The sequence below is a fragment of the Anoplophora glabripennis genome, unplaced genomic scaffold, assembly GCF_000390285.2.
Source record: "Anoplophora glabripennis isolate ALB-LARVAE unplaced genomic scaffold, Agla_2.0 scaffold82, whole genome shotgun sequence".
Taxonomy (NCBI): Eukaryota; Metazoa; Arthropoda; class Insecta; order Coleoptera; family Cerambycidae; genus Anoplophora; species Anoplophora glabripennis.
Genome location: NW_019416227.1, coordinates 677,050 through 703,659, shown reverse-complemented (window position 1 = coordinate 703,659; position 26,610 = coordinate 677,050). Strand labels below are relative to the sequence as shown.

Here is a 26,610-nt window from a genome sequence, read left to right as displayed (position 1 = left end):
TACAGCCCGTCGCGGAAAATCAACTTCATGAAGTTCTTGCTGACAAGTTAAACGATAGGAGAACAAACGCAAATCTTTTTTTAACACTGTGTGGCAGGTACCGACTGATACTCCCACCATTTGTGATAAAACACGTACAGAAGTTCTTGGCGCATTTTCCATTATTTGTTGGACATTTTCTTTTAATTCTTCAGTCCGCTTTTTAGGTCGGCCGCTTCCTTCTTTTCTTGTTACACTGCCCGTTTCACGAAAAACATTAAACACAACGCTGAACTGCACTTTGAAAAATTTTGTACTCAACAACGCCGGGAAATTGATTTTGAAATTCTATGAAACATTCCTCAATAGAATACTTTCATATTCCATCAATCTTGCGTCCATTTCTAAAGTAGGACTCTATGATAAACACTTTTTGTTCTTGAGAAAACACCATTTTAAACGTTTTTTAAAACGAAAATATTCAAATTGATAGCGGCGATATAGCTCTTTGACGGATGACGTTTCATTTGCTATACGCTACGCCCTACGTCCAAATTTTCATAACCAACTTGACCACGTTTTTATTTGAACGCTCGTTATAAGTGTTAACAAATGAATTACCTCACATTGACATCAGCAAATTTTCAGTGATTTTTGTTTACCATTGATGCCATTTCAGCTGGAAGTAAAATTGTTGTACACAGTCAATGAAAGAAAATTCAATTCCTTTCTAATTATTTTATTGTACTTTTTAGATTAATGAACAATATAGGTACAATTTGTATAACTTACAGATCAATTTGTATTATAAATAAGATACGTAACAAGTATCTAATAAATTAAAGGCTCCCAGAGCTTTATAAATATTAAAATATTAACATTTCAAAAACGTTCTTAGCTACACAATAATTCCTCTATTTTTCCTCTACATTTGTAATAAATGTCTTACAAACAACAATTAACGATGACTTGTATAAATACATCTCTGTTGCAAGTTTAGCAATCTCATCTTTTAACTTGTATATCTAGATAAAATACGACAGATCACAGTACTTCATAAATATAAGTATCACAGCAGGATTAATTAACACTCACATCCATTACAGCTTAAGCTTGAGATTTTTCTTTGTCTGAAAATAAAATTGCGTTTCAGGTTTCAGTGGAGAAAAATTTAACGTGGCTGGCCTGCCTTAGTAGCCGAGGCCACCCAAGCCAGAAGAAGAAAAGCTGTATCTATGCTTTACCTTTATTATTTTCTTCATCGTTCCAGGACTGGACTTCTCCCGAGCCAAATATGATGAAAATCACGCTGGCTAGGACGTAAATGGAAGACGTCATGTAGAATATGACTTTCCACTGATTTGGATCTTTCTGCAAAGTAAATAGGTGCGTATTTTATATTTGAAAGGACTTTAATTTTACATAAATTATCAAATCGTAAGAAAACAGTAGCTGACATTACAGTTTCAGATACGACCAAATATTATCTTTGATTCTTTGTTAAGAGTAATGAATGATTTTTGACAAAGGTGATGTAAGAACAACAATAAACCATTTTTCTTTGAAGGATTATATTAATGATTTCAAGATACATAAAAAAAATGATAGAGAAGGATAGATAATAAACGTGCAAAATCTGGAGCCGCAAACTATAAATGTCCTTAACATTATATTAATTTATCTAACACCAAACGTAAATAGTAGGTAAATATCGATGTTTTAGAGTTTGCAAAATTCCAAAATTGTTTTGCTGATATCTGCACAATTAGCAAAGATAAATAGATAACAAAGAAATTAATACAAAAACAATGTAAATGCGTTCAATTTGTAAGCATAAGTGCATATCTATCGCGTTTTCTTGGAAACATGTATACGAAAATATGAGGAATCTATTTTTTTAAGTATTTATTCCATTTTGCTTCGTATATAAACTTGTTTAAATGTTTTTAGAGAATAGAAGTGTTGCTGTAGCAAAAAAATGTTATAACTTTTTCGTAGTGTTTATACTTGTTATTTTATTAAAATCTTTTTCAGAAAGTAAAAAACAAATCCCTACATTCGCATATGTTCTATTTCAAACATTTTTATTGCTCTTAAAACTATTCTCAAATATTTTTTTTAATTTCTCTTAAAAATACATATAGCGTGTTTGAAGACTGACTGTCATAATTTTAATAAGCGAAAATATACATCAAAACAAAAAAAATATACGACATAGATCCTAAACCTCCATTTCCGAGAAAAAGAAATACCAAAATATATATGAAGGTTCAGTTAATTGACATAATTTTGTTCACAGAATTATAAAGTGCATTATTTATCACTTCTTTGAATTAGTTTGTTTAGTTTCAGCGATTGTAGCTTTTGAATACACGTTATAGTTTACCTTGTACTTGTGCGTTCTTGATACTGGTAGTGTTGCTCCTCGCCCTAGAAATCATGGCCTAAACAGACTAGGTGGATGTGAACATGGAAGAACATATTTTTGATATTCCCGAAAGAAAACTAGCACTCGAAGTGTTGTGCATATAATAATGACTGTATTTTTATATTTCATTAGTATCTAAATTATTTTACTGATAATTATTATTTTTAGCAACTCCGTTCTTCTATGATTCATATTGGTAGATACCATTTATACATGACGCGCGCGCAGGTTTATAGAAAAAAGCGTTTCGTACCGATCGAATCTTACAATTATTTGTGCGACGTGAGATTTAGATGATTTTATCACATATTTTTTCAGATTCATATTTAATTAAGTCATGTTTTTGTTTTAAATGTTATATTTGTCCTCTTTGTTCTAATTTTTTAATTTTCAAAATTTATCAATTTCCACGATAATTTTTTGACTTTCTGTCATTCACTATAAAAAAGGATATCGCCACAACTTGCACCGTTGCCAAGTTTTTAAAAACAGTTAATATTACGCCAATGTCATGTATATTTTTTTATCATTAACGTTTAACGTATCTTTTACTGAAATAATGGCAATCCAATTTCTAACACAGTATACTCGCACTCGTTTCAAGGTGCCTGTTTTTATTTATTGGATTTTATCACCTCGATTAATATTCATATAAATGTCGATCGATAAGCGCCAAGCACTTGAAGATAATAAAAAAAATTAGACATCTAAACCAATCGAACGAGACGTTATCAGCAACCTTTGTAAACAACGCACTTCCGTGAGAACTAGATAAAAAAACTGGAAAAAGTAAGTACTTACTTCGTCGGTCACCAAAAACTGAACCAACAGGGGAGCGACGATGCCGAAAATGTTCGAAGTACCATTGGTGATACCCATCAGGGTGCCGGTGAAATTCGGGGAAATGTCCATGTGGTTGACGTTGAAGCCGCAGAACACCGCAGAGTTGATACCAACTGCCACCACCAGGAGGACGATCGCTTTGTTCGTTTCTTCAGACCCTGTGTTGCCCAGGCATACTAAGGCTATAGCCGGTACCACAAGACCTGAAATTAATAATTATTTTGATTCTATGTTGCCAAGTATTGCTTAGTTTCCTGAATATTTTCACGACCAAGAAAAATTTCCTGGACTAAGTGGTATTTGTTAAAAAATTTCACACCAAAACTGTGATCAGTGCTGACATTTTGAAGTCCAATCATTGAAAAATGATTAAACTCGGACAAGACTCTCTTTGATGGTGGTCTTACACTTTTCTTCTTTTGTAGTGAACTCTTTTCTCCTGCAGTGAGTTTCTCTTTCTGTTCTGCGTATTCTAATTCATTTCTCTCTTTAGTGTCCAACAGAAATCTGCCATCATGTTGATGGCCCATCTTTCCTTAGTATCGATTCTCCAAAGACGGAAACTGTTTTCAATATTTTTATGAGAGAAGTTTCCAGCGATAAGTGATGCGAAATTGAAAGAAGGTCCTCAAATTCGTACTCTTTTCGAAACGAAAATTTCATGACAAGGACAAATGACACTGAAAAAGCAGCAAGGCAAAGCTTCAAGAATATCTCTCGGTTGAAGAGATGTTGAAAAATTTCGAACAGTTAGGTTGCTTCATGAATCTTAAATTGCACTTCTTAACTATCACCTTGACTACTTTCCTCAAAACCTTGGAGACTACAGTGAAGAACAAGGAGAAAGATTTCATCAAGATATAAGTGAAATGGAGAATCTGTACCAAGGAAGGTGGGATATCAACGTGATGGCAGATTTCTGTTGGACACTAAAGAGAGAAACGAATCAGAATACACAGAAGAGAAAGAGGAACCCGCTGCAAGAAAAGAAAAGTGTAAGGAGTAACATCAAAGAAAACCTGGTTCGAGTCAGTTGAATTTATTTGGAAGTTATGACATTTATTCAAAATTTTGTGGGATTCACGATTTCAAGCCTATTGAGTCAAATCAAAGATACAGTCACTGGGTCAAAGTTGTTTTGCACTTACCTATAGTGTTGAAAAACTTCCTGGAAGTTCCAATGGAGAACAAGTTCTTATTAACCAACATGTCGGCAGTCACGCTAAATACAAAACTCAGCACCCATAGCACAAAGTACGGTAGAGCCGATAACACGCTGTTCTAAAAAAAAACAAAAAGAGAGGAAGCGAAATTAGAACAGATAAATAAATTGGTAAAACATCATATTACACCCGTGTTCTTGCCTAGTTCTTACCGATTTAATGTTGAAATTCATCACGTGACTCATGTAGACGGGGATCTCGGTCAGGAGGGTCCAGAAACCCCAATTATGACCGCACTGGGTCAGAAGAATGGCCCAGACCGGTGCCGACGTAAGAATCTTCTTCCAAGGAGTGGGCAGCTTCTAAAACACAAATTAGAAACAGCAAATAAAGACAGAATAGGGTGTAGAACAGTTTCGGTTTCGATATACTCACCCTTTTGTCGTCGCTGTGGCCCAGGCTGCTTTCAATGTAGAACTTCTCTTCCTCTGTTATCGTGGGGTGGAAGGATGGGCCGTTGTATCCGAAGAAGGTGAATATGACGGACCATAGCAAGCCAGCAACTCCGTATAGATAGAAAACGAGAGGCCAGCCGTACCAACTCGAAGATATTAATCCAGTCACCAACATTGATACAACGGTGCCAAAGGGTCCAGCTGCAAAATGTACATAAAAGGTAATTTCAGTTTGAAATATGCAATTATCATAAAACTAGATACACGACTTGAATATTTTGAAAAAAGTGTAAATGATTCTTGTGAAAACAACAAAAATCAACATTCTTTATGTTTAAATAAATCTGAATGACATTTCTTAGAGAAATATTTCATAAACAATGGGTTTGGAGACAATGGATTTTGGAGACTATCATCTAAATTTTTGATTACACAGGCCGACGAAACCACACTATAATATTCCGAAAGTTTTTGATGGAGTGAATCAGAATCCAATCTCAAAATTGTTTCATCACTTGTGTAACCTAAAAGTACAGTTTTTCGCTATATTTGAGAGTTTTTTGCACAAAACTCGTTAGTGTGTTTGAAAGTACTACTAATCAATCAGATCAATTTTGAATTGTTCGAATATCTCTTTCAAGGGTGACTGACTACAAATTTAAAGTCAAATTACAAAATACAAAACAGACAGTTTACTTCCACCTTTTTTTTGTATACAACACATGCTTAATTGTTCAGAAAAAAATTCTTTGTGTGTATATTTACTTCGGATTGTTTTTTTATCGAAAAAATGAGATGTGTTTGTTTGTATTGTATTTGCGTGCAGGAAAGCATTGCACTTTTTATAATATTTGCTCAACTTTCCATTTATTTATAGCCCTTGTTGCGAATTGTATGCCTGGAAAACAAAATATTATTTAAATAAGTCCGAGTTTGTACAATTTTGGATTCCTCCGACAGTTGTATGAAAAATAATTCCACCTTAATGCAACTTTATTGTAGTTGCATCTATTTATTAACGAGGAACACGATGTGGCAACCATCAATACAATAGCAATTCCATATCGATTTAAATGACTTATTTTTTATCTCGGCAGTCGATTTCACCCGATATTTCACTTTTAAACAGATTGGAGAAGAAGGCAAGATGAAAATTAACTTTACAAAACGAGGTTTTAAATATACATTTTCAGAGACTTACCTACAGAAAAAAGTGCTACCTTGATAAAATGTAAATACATAGAAAAGCATGGATTTTTCTTCTTAAAAGTATTATGTATGTAGTAGTTTCTCTGTTTCTTAGTAAAATTACACTTTATTTACAGAAAACGTGTAAAATTTCATGTTTAATGTTGATATACACTGTATCCCATAATGATGAAACAAAATTCATATTTTTTCTTCCAGTTCAGATTTTCAAAAATCGCCGAAACAGGTCAATTAGTAAATAGAAATTGTCACTTTTCTGCAATATTTTCTATTTTTTTGAGTCATATTTTACAGACATTACCGCTTTTTTTTTAATAGGACTCTATATTTTATAGTATAATTGACTACACAAGGTGTAACTGAAATAAGTATTCAAAATTTCTGAGCTTGTAAAACAAGTCGAAAAATGACAAAAACTTTAGTACAATTTTTGTCAATGGCGGCTCCTAAGGGAGCAACGCTCTCCTAAAGGGGTAACCTCGGAAACAGTTTTTAATGCGTAACATCCAAACGGCTCGACATTAAGTCACGAAATTTTGGTGAGATATTAACCTTGACGTGCTTAATAAGTCTCATAAAATACATTTCAAAATTTGTTACAGGGGCGTGAGAAAATGCAGGACCCAGGGACAAATTTAATCATATCTTTTTTGTAGTCAATTTTTTCTAGTTCCTGACTCGAAAATATTGAAATTTGAAGTATCTAACATAAAAAAGATCCTCTTGTTAAATTTCACTAGGATGTGCCGTTTTCCAGTAAAATCGATTTCAATCATTCCCAACGTGCTCCAAATTCAACTTTCATTACATAGCAAAATAAATTAATTGCAGTGTGCCATGGGGAAAACAACTAGTCTGACAGTTAACAGAAATGTCAAGTATTTTTAACTTTCTTAATAGTAACAAATAAAAATATGGTGATATAAATAAAAGCTAAAAACTATTGTAAGCGGCTGAAACTTTTACGTAACATTTTAACAGATTTAAACCATTTAGTTTAGTTTAACAAATTAACCGAATATCTTAATTTCTTTAGCAGAAAACGTGCCCTAGTCAAGAAGACAGACTAGATTCAACTTTCAAAATGTCCGCCGTTTGCCCTAATGCACGCACGTAACTTGTTTTCCAAAGAAAATAGGTTCCGGTATAGTTTGTGCTCCACATGGAGTTCATTAAATGCATTTTCTATACGCAGATGCAACTGTTCCTCATTATCAACAGCTTGGAAATACACTTTTTGTTTCATTTGACCCCACGCGTTAAAATCCATTGGGTTGAGGTCTGGTGACAGTTGAGGCCAATTTATAGCAGCATCATTTCTTCGGCCAATCCAGCGATTTGGGAAGTGCTCGTTTAACCACTATCGACATTGACGGTTGAAGTGAGGAGGGGCGTCGTCATGCATGTACCATAAGAAACCTCGTCTTACCAAAGGAATATCCTCTAAAAATTCATACAATCTAGTAGACAAAAATTGATGGTACATTGCTCCGGTTAAATTTCCAGGCATGATGTGATATCCAAATAGATTATTTCCTAATGCGGCAGCCTAAACATTTATTTTAAATGAATGCTGATAATGGGTTACCTTCCGAGCATTAGGATTTTCTTCGGCCCACATATGTTCATTGCGCATATTAAAAACACCGCTTCTGGTAAAGGTAGCTTCATCGGTAAAAATAATATTCGATAGAAACATCGGATCTTCGGCTTGCCTGTCTAAAACCAACTGACAAAACTGTCTGCGCATGGGCCTGTCCTGTGGTAAAATGTCTTGGGCCTGTCTATAATGATAGGGATACAATTGTTGTTCTCTCATTATCCTCCATACTGTCATATGAGACATGTTATTTTGAACTGATAGTCGTCTTGTACTAAGTGTGGCGTTAGCTTCAACTAAATTTAAAATATTTTCCTCATTCAGGACATTTCTAATTATTCTACGCCTGCCTCTTTCAAAATTGTTCCTTTTTAACGTACCCCGTTCTCGCAAACGCCTTTCTGTGCAAAGAAATGTTTTGTAATTGGGCACATTTCTGTTGGGGAACTTTTCACCGTATCGTTGTGCGGCTGCTCTTGCGCTTCCATGACATTCACCTAACGTCAAAAGCATATAAATAAATATCGTCTGTCAAATCGCCCTCAAAGAAATAAGGTCCCTGTATGCCATTTCCTACTATTCCAGTCGAAACATTCACTTTTTCCGGCCGTTGTGTATGTTTTTCTTGCATCCAATGCGGATTTTCTGGTCTCCAAAATCTAGTATTTTGCCTGTCCACGGTTCTGTTTAAGCAAAAAGTTGCTTCGTCAGTGAAAATTATGTGATTTTTTAAGTTGGGTCGTCTTTCAAATAAATTTCTAATTTCGCCGCAAAACTGCAGTCTTCTGTCTGTGTCATATGCCCATAGTTCTTGTAAGACGTTAACTTTTTAAAGATGCCACTTTTGAGACTTCAGAGTTCTGTGAAAACTTCAAGTTGAAGTTGAGTGAGATAGATGGATGGATGAGTGAGGATTTTCAGTAACTGCAAACATATTTGATGCTTGACGGTCATTTTCGCTTACCGTTCTTCGTCTTCCTGATCCAGGTACATTTTTTATACTTCTGATTTCTTCAAACTTTTTGGGTAGTACTTTGCTTGTTGTAGTTCAACTAATTCTTTGGTCTGGATACTTATGGTGAAATAGGCCACATACTTCCTGTTGACTACGGATTGTATCTCCCCAAACGGGTAACCATTTTTCCAAATAATTTAACAACGAATGAACTGGAACTAAAGCGATTCACATTATACCTAAGGTACTCTTGTGTATTTTATGTTTTTATCGATGTGTTTGTTTCTGAGAAAAAAAACTTTAAAGTAAGTAGAAAAAGATTAATAAAGAGTAGGTGTGTTTTTTAAAGTACAGAAGAGACTATGTTTGAAATAGTCGTCAGTACGACATAAAAGACAATTTTTTACATTTTTTTGACAACTGTGACAAAAAAGTAGGTACAACCTTATATCACTGAATTCGTCTTTAGAAGGACTATCTGTTTATACTACAGAATATAGAGCGTCCTATTAAAAAAAATATCGGCAATGTTATTGGTCTGTCAAACATTGCTCGACAGTTATTGGTCTTTTTGCCGTTGGGTGACAATTAGACGGAATTAGATCTAGTAGGTTTACCTGCATAGACGAACGTGCCCAGCCTACTCCGCTCGTTCGGCGGCACCCACTGGGCCAGCAGATTGTGCGTGGAAGGGAAAATGAACCCCTGGCAGAGCCCTTGGATGGCCCTGCTGGCCATCACGCCCTTAGAACCAAACATGGCGGCCATCGAGGGAAGGAGAAGCCCGAACAAAGAACAGACGGCCATCGCCGAGATGAGGAACCACTTGGGGCCGTAGGTGTTGGCCAGCCACCCGGCGCCCACCTGGGGCAGGACGTACCCCCAGAAGAAGGCCGACAGCATGACGCTTTTGTCCGTCCAGTTGTAGGTCTGCAACAGATGGAGACAGAATATTGTTGATTGTTTTAAACTTATTGGGAACCTCTGGAATCGAGTTACATAGTACATTTGTGGCGCTTTCCGATTAATGTGTGTCAGTGCGTGTCATAAGCGTACAAGCGGGAAAGAGGTGTTATTATTTTCACATTCTAAAATGGAATCATGTCTTGAGTGTCAGCCAATCTGATAAGCAGGGTAGTATAATCACGAAAAATTCTATTTCTGTGTTTCTGTTTCTTTTATCAATCAATTGAATTGCTCGGTACGTTAATCAAACATTCAGGAATCTTAATTATTTCATAAATTATCTTTATAGCTTTTCATAAAATTCTAACAATAATAATAGATGATTTCCGTGCAAAGAAACAGCTCATTTTCCATGTGGAAATTTATTTATTAATTATGCTTAAAGTCATGACACAACCATTGTCTTTGTCCTTCACAATATTTTTTAGTTGCCCTTTGAATCATCGATTAAAAAAATACAAAGTAACTTTTACACAGCCTATTATCTTTTTAAATTCAATAATAATCTCATCGAACGAAGTTAAAGAATTTTCTTCGATTAAGGCATGTGCGAGTATCTTATAAAATAGTTGGTATTGATAAGATTTTTAAGAATTTCTTTGAATACCTACGCTTAAAAACCTCTAAAATAGAGTAAAACGCATCCTATATTCCATTAAATAAGAAACAAACAATAAATACTTTGATTAAGTGTAATCTCAGTAGCTTGCGTCAAAGGTAGCACGATTGTGCCACAAAATAAGAATAAGTTAGTTCTCTGATTGACTTACTAAGCAGATATTTCAACTTGAACAATTTTCTTGCACATATTTTAAATTTTAAAGCCTCTCCTGGCGGATGCTTTTTATAAACTTCCGATATTCGCAGTTGTTCAGGTTTGCTTTTTAAACCAAACTTGATTACGAAAGGAAAACTTTTCGTTTTTTTTTATTCTCTTTTTACTCGATAGATCTAGTTCTGTTTCCGCGCCTTCGCTATTTTTTTACAAATTCCGGATATGTTTGGATATCACTCGTGCTCGAGTGTTTGCTAACTAAAAACCACTTTATAACAAACATTCCGATTCACAGATAACTTAATTCAGTTTATCTTTTCTCGATTAAAATTCCAAACTTAAGTGTCGATTTCTTCGAATTGTTAGATCCCGGATTTGATGCGCGACCACTGTCAAACTTTTGTTCGGGTTTTGAAAAAGACTAAAGACACTAATAACGATTTTTTATACATCAAACACTTACCGGTACATCTGGATTACTACTTGCAGTTGGATCAGTCATGGCTACTATCCCAACTGACAAATTTACTCTAATTCCATACGCGATGAATATGAGAAGGAAATAAATTAAGATCTGGGTGTGTCTTTTTCCGAACGAAGGGCCTGTAACAGAAAATTGTGAATTAGAAGCTACTTGTGACGAATTTTGATTTGTATTCGAAATCTACCTCAGAGTTCAAGCATAAAATCTCAAACCGACAAGTTTCAAGACGTTTTGTCACATTCTGCATAGCGCATGGGGCTTCTTAAATAATAATATACCGCCCCTTCTCCCGCACAAATTTCGGATTTCTGGGCCAATCCTTGGGATTAGGAAGAGGGGTATTACTATTGTTCTGTAAGAAATATACATACATGTTGGTCCTTGAAATAGGAAAAAAAAGTCGAATTTAAAGCAAATATGTGTGATTTTTTAATGGAAGGCTTGTTGAGAACTTCTGATTTCACTGTAGGAAGACGTATATCTTTTTAGACAACACGTTAAATAATCTATGAATTACATTCATAAACTCAGTGTGATGTAATAGCTTAGTAACATTGCCTTTCCTTTAAAAAAAACAAGTTTCCTTTAATAAGTTTGTCAGTTTAAATTTTGGTTTTATTATCTACTTCCCTAAATACTGAAAGAGGACGTAAATAATAATAGAATAAAAAGATAACGAAACAAAATTTAAACCGAAAAACTTATTAGAAAAGAAAGAAATTTTCGAAATGTTAACTAAGTGAAGAACGTACTTTTTGTTCTTTCTTTATCTGCAATTTCAGTATAAGATTTTTTATTGAACAAAAATAGTTTCAAAAAAACAACCCTAAATTTAACCGATTTCTTTGGGCAAGAATTTATTTAATATTTACCTTTTTTTCACATGTAACGAAAAATCTAAATAAACGGAAACCAGTTGATCATATACAGGATGTAACTTTCGGTTAGGGTCAAATTTTTATAGGTAATAAATAGTACATATTAATATTTAAATGCTAATACAATTTTTTTTTAATTGTTAAAGCAGATTACTTTTGTATGACTTTTCAGTCACCATATTTTTTTTAATGTCAATGAGGACGAAACGCGAAGCAAAATAATTCGAGTGTTTTTAAAAAATTATTTATACATACATCAAACTTTTAGAAAAAATATTATGTTTCAGCAACAAAATTAAACCGCCAATGATACGCACTATCATTGTTTTACGTTGGTTAATCAGGTTATGTATACTTTTATGTAAAAGTGTTTGTTGCTATTTTTTAAAGCACTGTGTTTAGTTTGTGAATCTCAGGGTCAATGACCTCTAAACATTGACCTAATTAAGGTGAACTACATAATGTTAAGATACCTGATGTAATGTCACAGCTATCAAGCAAAAAGGAAAGGTCCAAATATGTCAGCTTCATTTGTTTATGTATATTTATGTATAACCTTACAAAGTTATTTGCGTTTAGTAACGATACAATGTGTTGTCTGTCTTCATGGTCAAATTTATGTATGGTATTATAGAAAAACATACACAGGGTGGCTACGAAAGGTTGGGAAGCAAATGTTGCTGCTTTCAAAGATACAGGGCCTTCAATGTTTGAATTTTGTTTTTTCCCAATAATTTTAGAAACTTTCAGAGTATGAACAAGGAAATTGGCACTATTATGTTTTTTGGCATGACAAATAATATGTTTTGTATAAAGCGTCAGTTATGCCCTATCCCTTTGATGAATATTGGTAAATTATTTTTTTTGCCTTTAGGATGAGCTTCTTTTCTTCAAAGTACAGAAAAATTGCACTAATACTAACTACTCTTTTAGGCATGATAATATATCAGAAATTGTTACAAAACTTAGGAGAAAGAAAGCACGAAATCACAAGTTGGCATACACTTAACCATAACCAAACTTTTCTGGAATGATATCCTGTTTCAAGGCTACTTCGCTTACATGAAATTATCTTTAGTGCGCATGCTCAGTAACATTGATATAATTTTAATTTATTAATTACTATAAAAGTCAATATTGTTCTAACGAGCGTTCAAATAAAAACGTGGTCGAAGTTGGCTCTGACACATTGGACGTAGGGAGTAGCTTATAGCGACCAACTTAACCTCATTTCTCAACCAGCTGTATAGCAGCTGTCAGTTTCAATAACGTTAATGACCATATAACTTTATTTTAAAAAATAATCGTGATAACAATAAACAATTAAAGGAGCTGCGGAAAGTGTCCCCCTCCTTGTTATAACAATAAATTAAAGCAGCTGCTGAAAGTGTCCCCCTCCTTGTTCCAAGCACTTTTCACACCTGTTCCTCAAAGAATTAAAGACATTTTCTAAGATGCTCGGGGTATTGTTAATTTCACGAATCTTGTCTATAAGTCGAGCCTGCAGATGGTTTAAATCAGGAATAGGCAGTTCAAAAATAGTGTTTTTAAGGTAAGGCCACAAAAAGAAATCACACGGCGTAATATCACATGACCTCGGTGGAAATTCATGTTCAGCATTGAGACTTATTAGTCGATTTTGGAAAACTTCCCTCAACATATTCATCGTCTCGCCTGCCGTATGTGCCCTTGCGCCATCTTGTTGAAAGTAAAAGTTTGTAATTTCGTTTTCTTCCAGCTGGTTAACAAAAGGAGCGATAATTTCTTCTCTATACCTTTGCGCAGTAAGAGTACCATTAAAAAAAATAGGTCCATAAATCCTCCTTCGATTGAGAGCACACCAAACTCCAATTTTTTGAGCGTGTAGAGGGCCCTCGACAAAAAAGTTATCTGGTTTTTCAGAAGACCACATTCTCATATTCTGTGAGTTCACGTAACCACTTAAATGAAACCAGGCTTCATCAGAAAAAAGGTGATATTATGAAGTTCACCGTAGATGTTTAAAAACCATTCACAAAATACAGCCCGTCGAGGAAAATCAGCTTTGACAGATGACGTGTAAGTTCATTTGCTATACGCTACGCCCTACGTCCAAATTTTCAGAACCAACTTGACCACGTTTTTATTTGAACGCTTGAACGTTATTTTAAAAATACAAATTCTACAATTCTTTTAGTTTGTCACTTGGGGTTTGAAACTTCTTATATATTTCTAATATTGCCAGAATATCGTGATAATATTTTCGCCACTTATGTCCAAAGTGCATAAGGTCGAAAATCGATCTACTATAAAAATTGAGAAATTCTTCATGACAATGTGCACTATGGGGTTACCTATTATTTGGCGTATGTGACGTCACTACTAAAATGTCTAGTGAGTATGCGCTGGCTGTTAGCGCGTGCCGTTGTTTGAGGTTATACTGGATTGTCCAGCGGCGAGGTGTGAAAATTACGAAAAAAAAAAGTAAAAAATAATTCAAATATCACAATAGAATTTGAGAAAACAAACTTCCGATATGCGTTTCAGAAGGTCAAAGATAGCCTCCGTATGAATATAACCCTTATTCAAAGTTACACCCTTCATAAACAAAACAAGTAAAGCAATACAATGAAAAATAATTACTAAATAGTATCGCAGATAATTTTTTTTCAATTATATTTAGGGGATTTAGGACTTGGCTTTGCGTAGATATCTAATAATTAGAATTAATTAAGCCTATTCACTCCAACTGTTGCGTCGACATATCGATCGAAACTGGAGACACGAGTATATCTATAATAAAACAATTCTCCAGGAAAACAACATTTATAGCATTCATAATAACTGTTCCAGGTAATTTGCTATTGTTATAACTTTTACAACAAACTAAAAGTTAGGAAACGTAAATATTTACATATGTATTTAATTGTTTCTACACTTACGACTAGCGACATCCAGGTACCCGTCCAAGCCCAGCGGCCGGTACCTTATGTAAGTCCTTCTGAATATGCCCATCTCCTTACCACACCTCGACAACCGATTAAACCAACTTTTGTTTACGACGCGGCCCGTCCAACAGATCCAAGACCGCGGAATCGCCGAACATATTGCGGGAGCACCTCGTTCTCACGCCACATTGCCTACTATGCCTCGTTATCAATTCGAAGATAAAAATAATGGGCTGGGCGCGATTCAGCGTTCGCCGAGAGTGAAAGTTCGACTTCAATTACACCGACGTACGGTACTCCGCATTTTTTTTAGCGGCCCAAGGTTGGCCATGGGAATGATCGCGGTAGTAGGTACTTGCTCTGGTACTTGGGAGCCTCGGTACAAGGAAGCGCTGCTGTGCGTGAAAACGCTTGTTGGGATCATATTTTGTGGCACACTAGTAACATGAGACGGTAAAAAAAGTCTGTAATTAATTTTATCTGCTCCCACTATAGTAAATACACTATTAATGCATTGTTTTTAAAGAGGTAAGTGGATTTTACCGTAGAAGTGGAAGTTGCTATGGACAGCGGGAGGTAAGTTAACTCACAAAAAAAAAGTGATAAATGTACATTTTATGAACAAATAAATAGAAATATTTGATGAAAATTACATATTATTAATCATTATTATAAACGAATATTTGTATAAAATTGTATTTATAAAATCTTTGACCGCTCCATTTCAATCACCGGAGGCTCAATTGTTACCTGACTGATCCATTAAAAGAGCATGATGTGACGTACTACTAGAACCTGGAGTTGAAGTGTCATACTAAAGAATCCTGTTAGCTATTTCATTTTTGTTACTTAAACTGTCAGCAACATAACTTTCTGCAATTATGGTTGATTTCCACCCACCATGTCTCTTGATTGCTAATACATCAACTCCTGTATTAGCCAGTAACGTTGCCGATGTTCTTCGGAATGAATGACCTGTATATGTTTCAGGATGTTCTAGTTTCAGAAACTGTGCGATCTTATTAGAAATCATAGAAAGGGTATTTTTGCCGACTGGTTGGTTATAACATCTACCTGCTTGATAGCTCATAAAAAGGCGTTAAATTTCAGTTTTAATTTCCAATCTAATCTTAATTGAAAATTTCTAGGTGAGAAACAGAACCCAAACGAAAAGTAATTGTAAACGTACGTGACGCATTTTTAGAATATGGAATTATAACTACAATAATGTCATCGAAATTTTTGAAATTGACGTTGTCCAAAGTAAGTTTGCATAACTCATCAGAACGGCATGCTCCTGCAATGCCTAAGACCGTCACTACTTTCATTATAGACTAGGCGGTATCTGTTTTGGTTTGGGTGAATCGTGTATCCTCGGAGATTTTTGGCTTTTTGGCTTTAAAATATTACTAGAAATGAAAATTTTTTTATGCGCATAAAAAAAACGTGGGCTTAACTTTTGGTGGCACAATATGTTTAAAAAATTCGAAAAATGTCATATTTTTCTTCCTATTTAATTATGTATCTTTTCAAGAGTTGATTTTAGGCGAAAATGGAAGAGGAAAAAAATGTTTGTAATTAAATTTTTTACAGAACATGAAAAAATTGCAAAAATGGGGTTAAAAAACAATACTTTTTAGGAAATTTTTTTGGGGTATTTAAATTGGGTATAGGACCTTTATACTTGGCTCAAGAAAACTTCATGTTATGTAGAATCATCACACCAAATTTCATCAAAATCGGTTCGATAGATTTTGCATAATAATTTTGCAATCCAGATTTTGAAAAAAAATTGCAAATTTTCGAAATTTTGCACAGCAAAAACCAAAACTTAATCTTCATTTCATGAACCATAAAAAACTGTGGGAACATTGTTATACACCACGCAGCAGTTAAGCATAATTTACCAGTCTCGGACTCTATTGCCAGCCCTCGCTCCGCTCGGACGCAAAATCGTCTTCGACTGGTAAATAATGCTTACCTTCTTTATGATGTAAATAACTATTTTAACTTCGTATTCGGAAAGTACACTCAAAATAATAAACAAAAATGCAGCTGATTTTTATAGCATATGACATACTTGTAATCCTGTGGCTAATCGAATACTAAGTACCAGGATCCTTCCAAGGCGTTTAAATTTCCGGTTCTAAATTCTCACTGTCTGTGTTTGTTCACGTCCAACATTGCACATTGGTCTTCAAAGCTTCTATAATTTCTTAAATACTGAACCAATCTTACAAATATTTTCTAATTAGGTAGGTACTTAAGTCGGGATAATTTATCTGATATTGTCTTCTTGTAACGACATCGTTATCTCCTGACAAAAATCTGTAACCATATCAGCTCTTTCTTGAAACGTACACATGCTCTTTATATCTCACAAAAACATGAAAACATAAAAATACACTGTACCCTTGCTAAACATTGAAATAAGTAACTATATGCTTCACAAATACACCTCTCAAACTAATACAAAAATATAACTGTCCGTTGCTCTTCGTAAGTGTTCGGAACAGGATCGGATTCTGCGTAAATTTAAACTGCTCACGGTTGAATTTTGTTGCTGTTTTGTGTACTTACTACCGCATCTATTCCCAAATTGTTTTGAATAAGTTGTGAATCATCTTGTATATGAAATGAATATTCCTAGAGACGCGTTGGAAATAAATTCCTCACAAAAATTAAAGGATGAAATTGTTCGATGATTTTCAAAAGGCTGTAACTTGGCGAAAAATGGTCGAAGAGCAATAGAAAAATTAGCAATCTGAAGTATGGAGTTCTAGTTACAAGATCTTCAAGTCAAAAATTTGTATCGTTGACCATCTAAGAAATCATACGAAATCCAGCGGAAAATAATTTTCAAGATTTTTGTTTACCTTTCAAGGGATCCCCTAGGTTTCAATTTTGAGCTTCAGATCCTGAAACTAGAAACTTTAAGCTTCAATTTATTTTTTTTTCTTATTGTTCTACGACCATTCTTCATCAAGTTACAGCATTTTGAAAATAATCTAAAAATTTAGGATTTTTTTTATCGTTTCATTTTTGTGACTAGTGTATTTGTTAATCTTGGTCTCAGAGCGATGACTTGCGGGATCACTATCCTTCTCGCATAACTAGAAGATTTATGAACTCTTTTTTGTGACAATGGAACTTCTGTGGGAGTTCGATGGAATATAAACTATTTTCTGCTTTGGGTTCACAAGTACATCTATTTATATAACCATAAATTCCTTTGATATTTGTAAATAAAATCCATTATTGTGCATTGGTCAACGTTTTTTTTTATCACAAGGCAAATACACACATAATCTATGATTATTTCTAGAGTTTGTAGTACATAAAATATTTTTATTCATTATCCACGGTCGACTGCATTTTTTCAAATTAATTTCAAGTTGAGCGACACTTCACCCTGGAATATGAAATTTAATCTTCAAAATGTTCGATCGCACCTATATTCCGTTCAATGTAGCGTTTTAGTCCAATATTTCTTGTAGAGGAAATACTAAAGAGCATTAAGTTTCGCAAGTCAACTCTCACATTATGTTTGACATTGATTTTTTTTAGTAGATATGCATGTTGCTGCATATCATTATAATGTACCAGCCTACCTCTACCGAGCTACTTCTATCCTAAAACAGCGTGTATTGGCAATTTATTGATACAATTCACATAAAAATTTATCAAATACACAAAATGCAGAACTTTCTGGAAGATTGCAGTATTCGCAATGAAAAAAATACAGGACTACCTTAAATATGTACGTACATTTTAAGCAACTTAATTTCCTTGGGACAGAACTTCTTTCAATTTTTTGTCCGTTCATTTTTTATTACATGTATTTTTAAATCATTGTCTAACTGCCCTTTTTGATTCTTTTTACAAAATTGTATTTGCAAGAATCCCCCCCTGTACATTCAAAAAAAATTTTGTAGAAGTTCTGACTTACTCTGTATTTATTTTTCAACAAATACTACTGCTAAAATTTTTATTTTTGAAATGAATGAATTTGAAAATGAAAAATTCAAATAACGTTTCTTCTTATAAGTATTGCCTACTCTACGCAAATAAGAATTGTTACGCTTTAACAAGGATGCATTATAATTAGATTTCACACTGTTATTACGTAAATAAAAATAAATTGGGCACTGTTGGGTTGAAGTAGCACCAGGGGAAAAACGCAATAAGTTTAAAAAACCACTTCTTGCATCACCAAAAACGACAACGACAGTTCACGTCACTTTCAATTTTAGGCTCTGTTTCTCTCCTGGCATCTCCCCGACTCATTTTTTCTTGCAAATGTTTCGGTTTAGTTGTGCCTCATCGACAACAACTCCAGTCAACTCCAACGTTGCAAAATATCAAAAAGAAACAAAACTGTCATTCGTCACGGAGAAGTTGCGTTATAATTTGCCATACGTCGATTTCTAACGCTGCAAAAACGGCTTATTTCTTAATAAATCCGTTTGTTCACTGAACTATGCAGTCAATCGTACAAACCAAAAATTTTGGAGCTGCATGTAATTTATATTTGATTAACATTAAATAAAAATTACGTATACGTATTTAGCCAACGGAAGCCATTAGAATTGACAATAAATGAGTAAGAGACGTGTATTAAAAATGTATGTAAAGTTCGTTGTTCCCAAGTACAAAACTTTGACAATGAAAATTGCGTGGTAACAAAATCGCGAAATTATTTCAACCTCGAGCTCCCAGGACTTTGTTTTTCTTGCACTCTACGACCGGGGTTTCTGTTATCGCCTATTTCACTTTTTTTTTCGGAATTTACTAATATCCCGCCTTTAATCTACTTTTAATAGCAACAAATGCGGTGCGAATTTAACTAATCATCGCTTTTTATGTCTGGTCGATTTCAGCTGTTATTACATATATTACGTAACATCTGTCTGAATGCACACGTAACTAATGCCATTATAATCAAATGCCTGAATTACACAAAGCCTCAGGTATGTTAATATGCGTGCATCTGGACAATAATTATAATAGAAGCCACAATATAATGGAATCGACAACTTTGCCCGTTTCAAGGATGCGTTTTTTTTTAATCTGCAAGCAGCGAATTTCAAAATGCTATCGAATGTGTAACATGCGGTTTTTTTAAGCTAATTTTTGTATAATTGTCGTGTGGAACAGTACTACACCGTTTTCCTATCATCCGCGGTATAATTTTGTTGCTGTTGTATGTTGTCTTGAATTAATTTAAAATGTTTAGCACTAATTGAGCTGACGAAGTGGTTAATTATGAAAAACGGATAGAGAAAAACACATAGTATTCTCTTTAGAAATTTATAACTTTTTAATAATACCTGTTTTAACTTTGTATGTTTGCTGTGATGTTGAACATTTATATTATGGTATGACAGAACCAATGTTTATCTACAGTTAAAAAGAACATGTTTTACTTAAAGTTGGCCTTAGTAAAACGTTCATGCCTTAGGAGATACCTACAGCAATTTCTGCCGCTATTCCAAACTTTTTTGGAAACTTTGAGAGGATGTAGTCATTTTTATACAAAACTTGTGCTTTTTAGCTGTATATTGACCAGTACCATTTGAGCTCCCTTTGGAAACACCCTGTAGATTTTAGACCAGTGCTTAAGCCTTCAAAAATGGTAAAAAGTGAAAAAAAATTATAGTAGGATGAAACCCATTGGAAAAGGAAGAGAATATAACAGAAATGAAAAAAAAAATAATTTACGGGCGATCTGGGGTCGGGAAGGGGAAGGGGGTGAGTTTTTAAGGGTAACAAACGGTTTATCTTGATTTCCGGAAAAGCTGCAAGTCTTATGGAAAAAAGTTAAATGGCAAAGTTGTAGGTAATAAAAAGATCTACAACTTTTGTATATACACTTTTTTGACATAGCCTCAAAATTTATGTGAAAAATTCAAATAACCAAGTTTTTGGTTTTTTATTTTTCTTTTTTACAAAAATTTTTTTTCACGAAATTTGGTGAAAACTTACCTATTTATGTCCCAAACACGCTGTAATTTTTTTGATTTGAAATATTTATTTTTTACCTTATTTTTACGTAATATCGAAAAAGCACCCTAATTTTCAATCGAAAATTCTCACGTCAAAAAATCTGCTTTTTTAAAAACGTCGGTGGGCTTTTTCTTCGTTGAAATCTCTACTTTCTGATGGTGTAAAAAAATATACATTACTATGGTAAGTTTTCTCAGGAAATGCAAAAATTTTTTTTGTAAAAGAAAAATAAAAAACCAAAAACTTGGTTATTTGAATTTTTCACATAAATTTTGAGGTTATGTGAAAAAAGTATGAATACAAAAGTTGTAGATCTTTTTATTACCTAAAACTTTGCTATTTAACTTTTTTCCATAAGACTTGTAGTTTTTCCGGAAATCAAGATAATCCGTTTTTTACCCTTAAAAATTTATTTTTCCTTTCATTTCTGTTATATTCTCTTTCTTTTTCATAGGGTTTCATCCTACTATAATTTTTTTTGGTTTCAAAAATTATCGATCCTGGTCTATTTGTCATTTTTAAAGATAAAAAGAACAGCTAACAGTTTTATTAAATTTTCCTTCCAAATATTTAGAATACAAATTCAGCGGATAGATTAGAGTTCGATCGAGAACACGAATTATCAAGTACAATCTCGAAATTTCGAGTTCGTAGTTGAAATTTCGAGTTTAAACTCGAAATTTCGTTTTAAACGTGTCTGACAAACAAAGAAATAAGAACAGTTCTTCGCTTTCATACAAAAGTTTGTTGATATGATTCAATAAAAATGTGTTGTCTAGAGCATTTTGAAAACATTATTCATTTTTTCGGTAGTTAATTATAACACCATAATGAATATGGCTTTATTTTTTGACAATTCTTCAAAATAGTATTGTTCAAAAATGATTTTGTATTTCTCACTCTCCATTGCGTGAATTTTTGGTACGTAAATTTATATTTTTCTGGAGATTTTACTGACAGTACGTATTATAGTCGCCACTATCACTCATTTTAGTGCTAAAATTAAAAATAAAACATATGATTTCAGCAAAAACAGGTATAGATTGGTAACGATGCACTTTTCGAGCTAAAAAGTGATAAGAAACGGACTTTTCTAGAGCGACAGCATAAAAACAAAATTGGTTGTATCACAGTTGTCTGTTATCAGAGGTGTGTGACGTTTTGGCGCTTTTTACAAATCTCTCAGTCTCAAGAAGGGGTTGCTGTCGCCAGTGATGAATTCTTACTAATGAAATCCAGGAGAACGTACGAAAAAGCATATTAATTTTTCGAAGAATAGAGCGAAAAGAAAAAAGTAATGGTTACTATTACATTGAAGATGTTCTGTCAGCTTATTTATCTGAAATATCAAACAGTCCGTATTCAAAACAATGTTAACAACCAAGATACCAAATTTGCGAAGTTAAAACCTTTTCTATAACAAAATTGTGGGATATAAAGCGTAGATTTTAGTACATAAGAAGTAAACACATTTTTAACAGAAACCTTGAATTATAATTATCTTGTTATGAAGGTATTTTCTATAACTTTTAGTAGTTCCATTCAAAACTGGCAATTATTTGTAGGTTATTTTATGTTATATTAAAATCTAATTGTTTTAGTATCATTATACGTGGAAATGTTTAGGTATTCCACAATGAATTATTAAAAATTATGTGAAAATTAAATAATTGCGTAAAAATTTATTGAAAATTTAAATTTACATTTTAAGGTTGGCCCAGGGATCTTGCCCCAAAATGGCAGTTGTTTATCGGTATCTAGGGACTTTATTATGAATCTCCTACCGATAACTAGGTCGAATTAAAAGACCATTCGCAAAAATACTAATGCAATTTCACACCTGACTACCCCTGCCTTAAAAAATTAATAAGGAACAGACGTTTGCTTCCTAACCACCTCGATTTTGTCTCTAATTGGATTTCGCACAAAATTGCTGCTCGTCACGTATCAATTTTTAAACGAATCTTCTTTTTAGAAGTCCCAGATTATTCTATTATCTAATTATGTAACCTTTACCACTCAGTTCTGCTTCACGCATATTTATTTACCTTCTTCGCTGGTTGCGACACGGTTAAACCAAATTTAAAAATCAACCAAAAATAACTTAGCGAGAAACCGAAACATCGACAGTGTAAGACGCAGCTTCTGGACTTTTAATTGACCAAAAAGTGAACGTTCGGGCAATGCCAAACAAAGTGGATGGTATTGACATTCGCGAGAGCGAAAATATGAGAGGAAATGCAGAAATTTCGTATGCGTACTTCCGCAGTTACTGGCAACCGCTTCCGGAATGAAAGATTTTTGCAAATCGTGTAGATTTTTCCTTAAAAACGTTCATGACAACCAACCAATTGTTACTTGCAACATGGGAACTATACAGGGTGTCCCAACAAAAAATATAGTTCTATGGCGCCAAATCCTTCAAGCACCAGGAACTCCTGCGGTGCTATTAATTAATCCAAATTCCCAACACCAATTTACGATATGATTGATGGCAATCTCTAGGCGATTTCGGGAGATCTGACCAAGGCGAGATAGAATGCAACGGGTTTGGGAGGGACCACCTGCATTAAAAATACCGCTTTCTTAGCGCGTAAGGCTACTAGACCAATCTTATATCATTACCTGCCGAAAGAGCTATAATTTTCGAAGTTCCTGAGTGAAAGCTATAAATAATTCGGCATTGGGCAGTTCATAGTTCATTTAGAGGACGTAAGAATGTAGGCAGTATAACTTTTATTCCATTTCGAATGTCCTTAAAATAGTTGGTTATTTCCAATTAGGTTTAAATCAAGAAATATAGTTGAAGCGCAAATAATAATCTATTTGAAAAGAAATAAATTAAAAAATTGCAATTATTATGTAAAACGTCACCTAACAAGTTGCGTGTTTGTTAAATACCAAGATATTTCGCATATCCATGACTATTTTTACTACAACTTTATCGGTCTGGCATTTTTAGCGATATGAAAATTAGTTTTTGGAAAATTTGTTGAACATTATTACAAAAATTTATTTTGCTGACATGAATACAGTATGAGGAAAATATATGCAACTATAAATGTATGTGTTTTTTAGAAAAGTTGCTTTCAAAAATGTATGAAATTCATAAATAACAAATACATGATGTTTATACGAATTAAACCTGATAATCTCACGAACATATGCAACAAAATTTTCCCATTACCGATAATATCTTTCGGATTAAATAGAAACGCTGAATTTTATTAACAAACACTGATTCACTTCGTTTACTTTTCAGGATCATCAAATTTTACACATAACTAGGATTTTATTTAAAAAAACATCCACAGTTATTAATTTTCTCCAATAATAATCATAGACATTAATGACTGGTTAACGATAATTGAATATATTATCCCAGATATTATTTTAAACAGTAAAAATATCGATTGACAAGCTGTAATTATAACTGGAATAATAAATCATAAATTGATAGACCCGTCCGACTACATCTTGAAACTTTCTCTTAAAATCCGGTTCTTTTTTGCTTAACCGACCTCTTTAAAATTAAAATTTTGCAATTTTCACAACAAACATCGCAAAAACAAACAAATATTTTTTTAACAAAGCGTCGACGTACCGTTACTTTTTTCTTCTTTGGTAAGCTCGTCGCTGAATTTTTCACCACCCTTTCCATTTTGCACAGTCTTCATCTCCATGTTGGGGTTTTCCTTGGCCATTTTGGTCAGATCTTCCAAACGACGGTCACAAATTTATTTTACACCGACAAGAATGCGAATCGGAATTTAGAACGAACTGTTTCTTGTAAAATTCGATTTTTCTACCCCTATAGATGTTCAGCCGATCAACATCTTCCCCAACGTGACAATTGTACCCGTATAGATGGTGGTCTAGTGATTTCTCGCACCAGACTGCTATCAAACAGAAAAGAACGTCATTTATATAAGTACCCTGGGTCGGCCTTTACCATTGGTATAATTATTGCTCTGGTGTCATGATTGGACTGATGCTAGTTTCATTAAGTATGGACATATAAATACAGATTTTTGATCGAGAGGTAGTTTCGTGAAAAAAAATGCACTACAGCGTTTTATTTTTTACATGGTTGCCTTGTTACTGGATTTTTTTATTAAAATGCATTTTAAGTTTACTATTTACTGATTTATTTTTTTCAGGCATTGATCTAGTAGTTTTGTACGCAGTTTTTGTTTTTATATTAGGTTTGTTTTTGATTTTTCTTTCACAAATACATTTTTGTTGTATTTGATAAAGTATTCCCTCGATAATAATTATTATAACGAGACGGATATAGTTTGGAGGAAAAACAATTAATGGACATTTTTATAACCTCATTCCTACATTATACCGGGCGTTATCCTGATTCTGAAACCGACAACGACTCTCATAGCTGAAAAAAACTGTGTGCCAATTAAGCAAGATATTAAAGGTGGTTATAAAAGTGTATGCCCCAGATAAAACTAAGTTGTTGTTATTAATTAAACTGAAAACTTGTTCATTCCCATGGGCGCCGTTTAGGGGCGCAATGGGAGTTTTTTTTAAGTTTAAATTGAATGTTATAACCATACAAGTAGGTTTTGTTGTAAGGTCCGCGAGTAAATCGTACATTCCAGGTCCGTACTTACTGTTTTCCATGACATGATGAAAAATTGACATATTAATTTTATACACAAGTAAAGAAACCCAACATTTTTTTATCGATATACAGGGTGTTTCGCATATCAACCGACACAGAACAGGGGCATGTAGGGAAACTCAAAATATGGTGATTTAACGCAACTTACTTTTATACTAAACTACATCCCTGAGCAGTTATAGACCTTGAAAGTGGGGTTTCAAATTGCGAAAAAAATCAATACCTATCTCAGTTATACTTGAACTTAGAAAAACCAAATTTGGTACAAGGTGCTAGTGTACCAAGAGCATTAAGACAGTAAATACAGTTCAATTGAAGAAGAGTTGATAAGGGATGATGCACCATTAAAATTTGACAGAATTTTGTAACCCGTTGGCGAACTTGAAAAATTATTACTTTATTTTATGGGGAATTTAATTCTACAACTTTTCTTACTCTTGTTACTTTTCAAATAACTTTGTCGTTTGCAACAAAAACACGAATAACTAATAATATGTATTAACTGTTATTTAAAATCGTCAAAAATTAAAAAGTTGGCTATGAATTTAAACGTTAAACTTGACAATCAGGAAAAAAGTCATATAATTTTAGTAATTGTTTGCTGAGTGTTTTGAAAATGGCCGGGAAGTTTTCATTTAGCGAACAAGTTGACATGCTATTAGTGTTACAGAAGAATATCGGAGAAAATTTCCAAATCGTGTAATCCCCCATAGAGAAACATTTTAAAATGTTGAAAGACGGGCTCGAGAAACAGGAAAGTTTCTTAGTAACAACCGAGAACGTGCTATTGCAATCAGGGCACAAGACGAAGAACTTATTTTGAATACAATTAATTAAAGATAACCTACAAATTAGTACTAGAATTCTATCTCGACAAACTGGTACCGAGTGATGAGACGTAATTTACTACACCCATATCATATCCAAAAAGTGCAAGAATTGTTACCGAATGATTTGATTGGAACGAGAGTTTAAAATAAATGTTTGGATCGATGTTATTGATCGGTATGTAATTGGTCCAGTTATTTTACCGAATCGACTAAATGACGAAACTTATTTAAAATATCTCCAAAACACTCGCTCGGATCTATCTGACGGGGCACCACTACCACTCAGACTGGAAGATTGGTTTGTGCCTCACAGAGCACTCCCTCATTTTAGTAATATTTTTAGAGACTTTTTCCAGTTAGATATTTGGATACCCCTGTTATTTTGTATTACAATAAATTCAATACAATCATTTGTTTTATATTGTTTGTAATTATTTATTTGTATTGTATTTGTTTTATTGCTACCTCATTGA

The 26,610-nt window shown here is 33.7% G+C and overlaps 1 protein-coding gene across 2 annotated transcripts; it reads right to left on the bottom strand.

Annotated features, from left to right (window-relative positions):
* Positions 1 to 710: 710 nt before the first annotated feature.
* On the bottom strand, positions 711 to 24,551 carry LOC108903497 (putative inorganic phosphate cotransporter). Of its 2 annotated transcripts, none has more exons than XM_018705709.1 (9): positions 24,273 to 24,551; positions 10,837 to 10,976; positions 9,250 to 9,562; positions 4,849 to 5,069; positions 4,626 to 4,775; positions 4,399 to 4,531; positions 3,209 to 3,453; positions 1,224 to 1,350; positions 711 to 1,109 (listed from the first exon to the last, which is right to left on the bottom strand). In XM_018705709.1, exons 1-9 carry the CDS (start codon positions 24,370 to 24,372, stop codon positions 1,087 to 1,089), a joined length of 1,452 nt encoding a protein of 483 aa, XP_018561225.1. In that variant the 5' UTR covers positions 24,373 to 24,551; the 3' UTR covers positions 711 to 1,086. The 2 variants fall into 2 exon arrangements, with proteins under 2 accessions (XP_018561225.1, XP_018561227.1); XM_018705711.1 differs by lacking the exon at positions 24,273 to 24,551 and adding an exon at positions 14,657 to 14,916.
* Positions 24,552 to 26,610: the final 2,059 nt, after the last annotated feature.

Excerpts from the sequence above, each read along its gene's own strand:
- LOC108903497 (XM_018705709.1), bottom strand. The coding sequence starts at position 24,372 with ATGGCCAAGGAAAACCCCAACATGGAGATGAAGACTGTGCAAAATGGA. Across the intron at positions 5,070-9,249 it reads GGGCACGTTCGTCTATGCAG|CTGGACCCTTTGGCACCGTT; the intron begins GTAAACCTACTA and ends TACATTTTGCAG. Across the intron at positions 4,776-4,848 it reads GCCACAGCGACGACAAAAGG|AAGCTGCCCACTCCTTGGAA; the intron begins GTGAGTATATCG and ends TTTGTGTTTTAG.